Raw genomic sequence first — 3579 nt, 5'->3', positions numbered from 1 at the left:
TAGAGAGATTAACGCTTCAACAGAAGATTTTTTTTTGTCATATATACAACACTCGAATCAAAGATCTTTCTTGTATATCCCTGAACCTAGTAACATATTAAATAAAACTAATAATAATAATAATAATAATAAGACCAACAATAACAAGATTTTGCTCAAATTAAAAAATTGAATCGTATGTATATGCTTCAACTCGACAGTATTTTATACATTAAAAAGACGTGTATTGTCCTAAACTCGACACACCCCAAACAAAATAAATAATTAAAAAGGCATACAAAATCTTCATAGAAAGTCATTTACATTTACATTTACATTTCAACAAATACATTCCATTTCGTTGCTACAAGTTATCTGATCTGAACACCTCATAGATAGCTTCAGCCTTTCAGAATCAAACCAGGGTTTATAACTCTCCCACATGGCTCTAATAGTTTTGTACATATCAACCATCATTGGCCGTTGCTCTATAGAATCCTTAACACAGTCACATGCAACTTCGAGGAGATCGAGGATTTTATTATCAAAACCTTTCCCAATGATAGATTTGTCAACGGCATCAAAAAAATCAATAGGATCAGCGAACAAGTTATTACTAATATATTTCATCAGAGAGTCATTAGCATTGCCACAAGTATCAGTCGTTGGACTTAATCTTTTCCCAGTTATAAGCTCAAAAAGGATTATTCCAAAGTCATAGACATCCCTCTCCACAGAACCCTTCACCCCAATTCCATCAATCAAAAACAATTTCATCCTTTCATGATCTTCAACCAACTGGTTTATGAATTTTGCCTTGCCAAAATTGGAAATTTTTGGCTCAAAATTCTTGTCCAGCAAGACACACTCCGAATCTAGATTGAGATGGACTATCTTGCACCTTTTGTGGAGCCAAGATAAACCCCTTGCAAGCCCAAGTGCAATGTGAATTCTCTCTGGCCATTCCAATTTTATTGTTGGTTGTCCTTCATCAGAATGTAACCAGTTACTAAGTTTTCCATTAGCCATGTACTTATACACCAAAATCCTTTCGTTTTTCTCCATGAAGAATCCATACAAAGGAGCTATGTTTATGGGCTTGTGTCTCCCCGGAATCATTGTTTCAAGTAAGAATTCCCTCTTGTACATATCAGCATCATATAGTCTCTTAACTGCCAAGAAACAGTTATTTGGTACCTTGGCCTTGTACATAATCCCTGTTGTTCCCAGCCCCAATATGTTGTCTGCAGTAAAATATTCAGTTGCCCTGCATAGTTCCATGAAGCTCATCCTAGGAATCAATCTCTCTAACAATCTTGACAGCTGTAAATTGAATGTCACACCACATTATGTAACATGACCTTAATATATGAGATATATACAAACTGATATTTTCCTAATGTGAAAAGTGAGATGACACAAGTATGACTAAAATAAGAGGGAAAGAGAGAGAGTATGAGAACCTCTTGGCTTCCTTGCTCTTGCAAGGCCAGTGGCAGCAATTCAACTGCTTGTCCAGTCTCCTTTTGATAGTTCTGCTTTTTTCTTAAGGGATATACGGCGTTACTCCTCCTCTTTTTGAATTCTGTCCAAGGTGCATAATGGTACATGATAGCTGCTGCTGAAGAAACAAAACCAATAATGAAACTATACCAAAATGATCTATCAAATAAGCTCTGGTCACAGCTTTCTAGTATTCCCCCACAGAGTCCACTATTATTGGCATAGCTCAAACTCACATCTACATTGCTGACAAAATCAGGCACTGGCCCTGTTAACAAATTGTTAGCGACACTAAAATCTCTAATCCGAGGAAGCAACCCAAGTTCTTTTGGGATTTGGCCAGTTAACTGGTTGCCATCAAGTCTAAGGGTATCTAAGTAAGAGAAGTTGGCAATACCCTTTGGAATTTCACCATAAAAATTGTTTTTTGAGAGATCAAGTGAGGTCAGATATGGCAAATTACTTGATATATCAGATGGGATATTTCCATAAAGCTCGTTGTATGAGAGGTCCAGACTCTGCAACCATGTGAAATGTTCAATGCAACTGGGGAACATGCCCTTCAGCCCCATATTAGAAAGCCAGATATTTATTACTCTATCTTCCATATAATTCAAGCATTCAACCCCACTAAATCTACATATGTCACCTTCATTGTTGCTCTCGAAATCCCAGCTTGATAAATGATTAAACGGGTCCAAATTCTTGATGGTTTGCAAGCAATGAATGTGACTTTTAGCACCATAACCCGCCATAAAGAGGCAAAACAATGACAACAAGAAGATCAGGAGAACATTCAAATTTCTTGTGGTAGGTTTCATTTTTGTAAACACATACGGGTACAGTGAGACAAGTGAAAATGGAAAAATTGAAACATAGTCCATCTCGAAGTTTTCAATTTCTGAGGTAGTTAACCTCAGAAGATCAAAAGGAAAGGTTATAATTATTATGAGCAAGCATGTCAAAAAACAACACGAGAATGAGTTCAGATGGTTGTCAGTTACTTTTCAAGGTGTTGTATGTATGTATGTATTTAGTTACAGCGATGAGTTCCAAGACTTAACTGTGTCATTGTTTTCGTTTTTCATTACTAAAAGACAAAGTGGATCAAGACTAAGCAATTTCCTAGAAGTTCAATTTGAATTTTCACAAGAGCACTACATGACTAGAACATAAATCAAATCAGAGCCATAGTCTTTTTTGAAGAAAATTATTAATGACATTGTTTATGCTTATCATTTTATCAATATTTCCACACTAATTCAGCGAACTCCCCGTGTGAAACAAGGTAACCATTGAAACGACCTTTCTACAACTCAATCCCAGTCCTATGTAAGAACAATGACAGTAGACAAGAATTTTTATTTTTTATTCTTTTAAAATTTTAAACTATTAAGTGGAACTGGACATTACTGATTGATCACGTTATATTTAAATGAAGAGTTAAAACTTAGAGTTAAGAAATCATTTTAAAAACATGAAAGTCCTTTACAAGTTACACACACGCACGAAAACCCGACTTTTGCTTTAAAGGGGATTGTCCATACTTCGTAACTTTTTTTAAAAAATATTTTGTGTAGTGTTGAGAGAGGACACTTAAAAGTGTTTATTTTATATTTGAAAGCTATCTTTTGAATATATATATATATATAATTTTAAAGTGTAAGAAATAAAATAATAATATACGATATTACATGCACTATTATTTTTAATAGTTCAATATTTTTTTCTTGTAGGAAAGAATATTATGTTCTGTAAAAGCAAGACTTATAGTTTTTTTTTACCATGAAAACTTATAAAATATGAGGATTTATTTGATGGATAAGATAGGATGACGATATTCTATTTTATCTAACTTTTTATATTTATTAATTAATAAAATATGAAAATTTAGTCTATTGAGTTATTTTATTTTATTAATATAATTTAAATTCTTATTTTAAAGACGGTGATAAGTTGGGAATCATTATGATACGATAACTATTTTTTTTTATTTTTACTTATATTTTATGAAAAAAATATTTGTAGAACATAATTTTAATAGTTTTTGAAAAGAATATATTTTATAAGAAAATTATGTTTTTAAAATTTTTATAA

General features: G+C 32.8%; 1 protein-coding gene across 1 annotated transcript; it reads right to left on the bottom strand.

Annotated features, from left to right (window-relative positions):
• Window positions 1–318: 318 nt before the first annotated feature.
• Window positions 319–2237, bottom strand: LOC113852050 (probably inactive leucine-rich repeat receptor-like protein kinase At5g48380). Its single transcript, XM_027482308.1, has 2 exons — window positions 1443–2237; window positions 319–1302 (listed from the first exon to the last, which is right to left on the bottom strand). Exons 1-2 carry the CDS (start codon window positions 2235–2237, stop codon window positions 319–321), a joined length of 1779 nt encoding a protein of 592 aa, XP_027338109.1.
• Between the last annotated feature and the right edge of the window lie 1342 nt (window positions 2238–3579).

Source organism: Abrus precatorius, unplaced genomic scaffold (genome assembly GCF_003935025.1).
Source record: "Abrus precatorius isolate BTA unplaced genomic scaffold, Abrus_2018 Scaffold10, whole genome shotgun sequence".
Lineage (NCBI taxonomy): Eukaryota > Viridiplantae > Streptophyta > Magnoliopsida > Fabales > Fabaceae > Abrus > Abrus precatorius.
The sequence above is the reverse complement of the archived record's forward strand: the minus strand, read 5'-3'. Positions and strand labels throughout refer to the sequence as shown.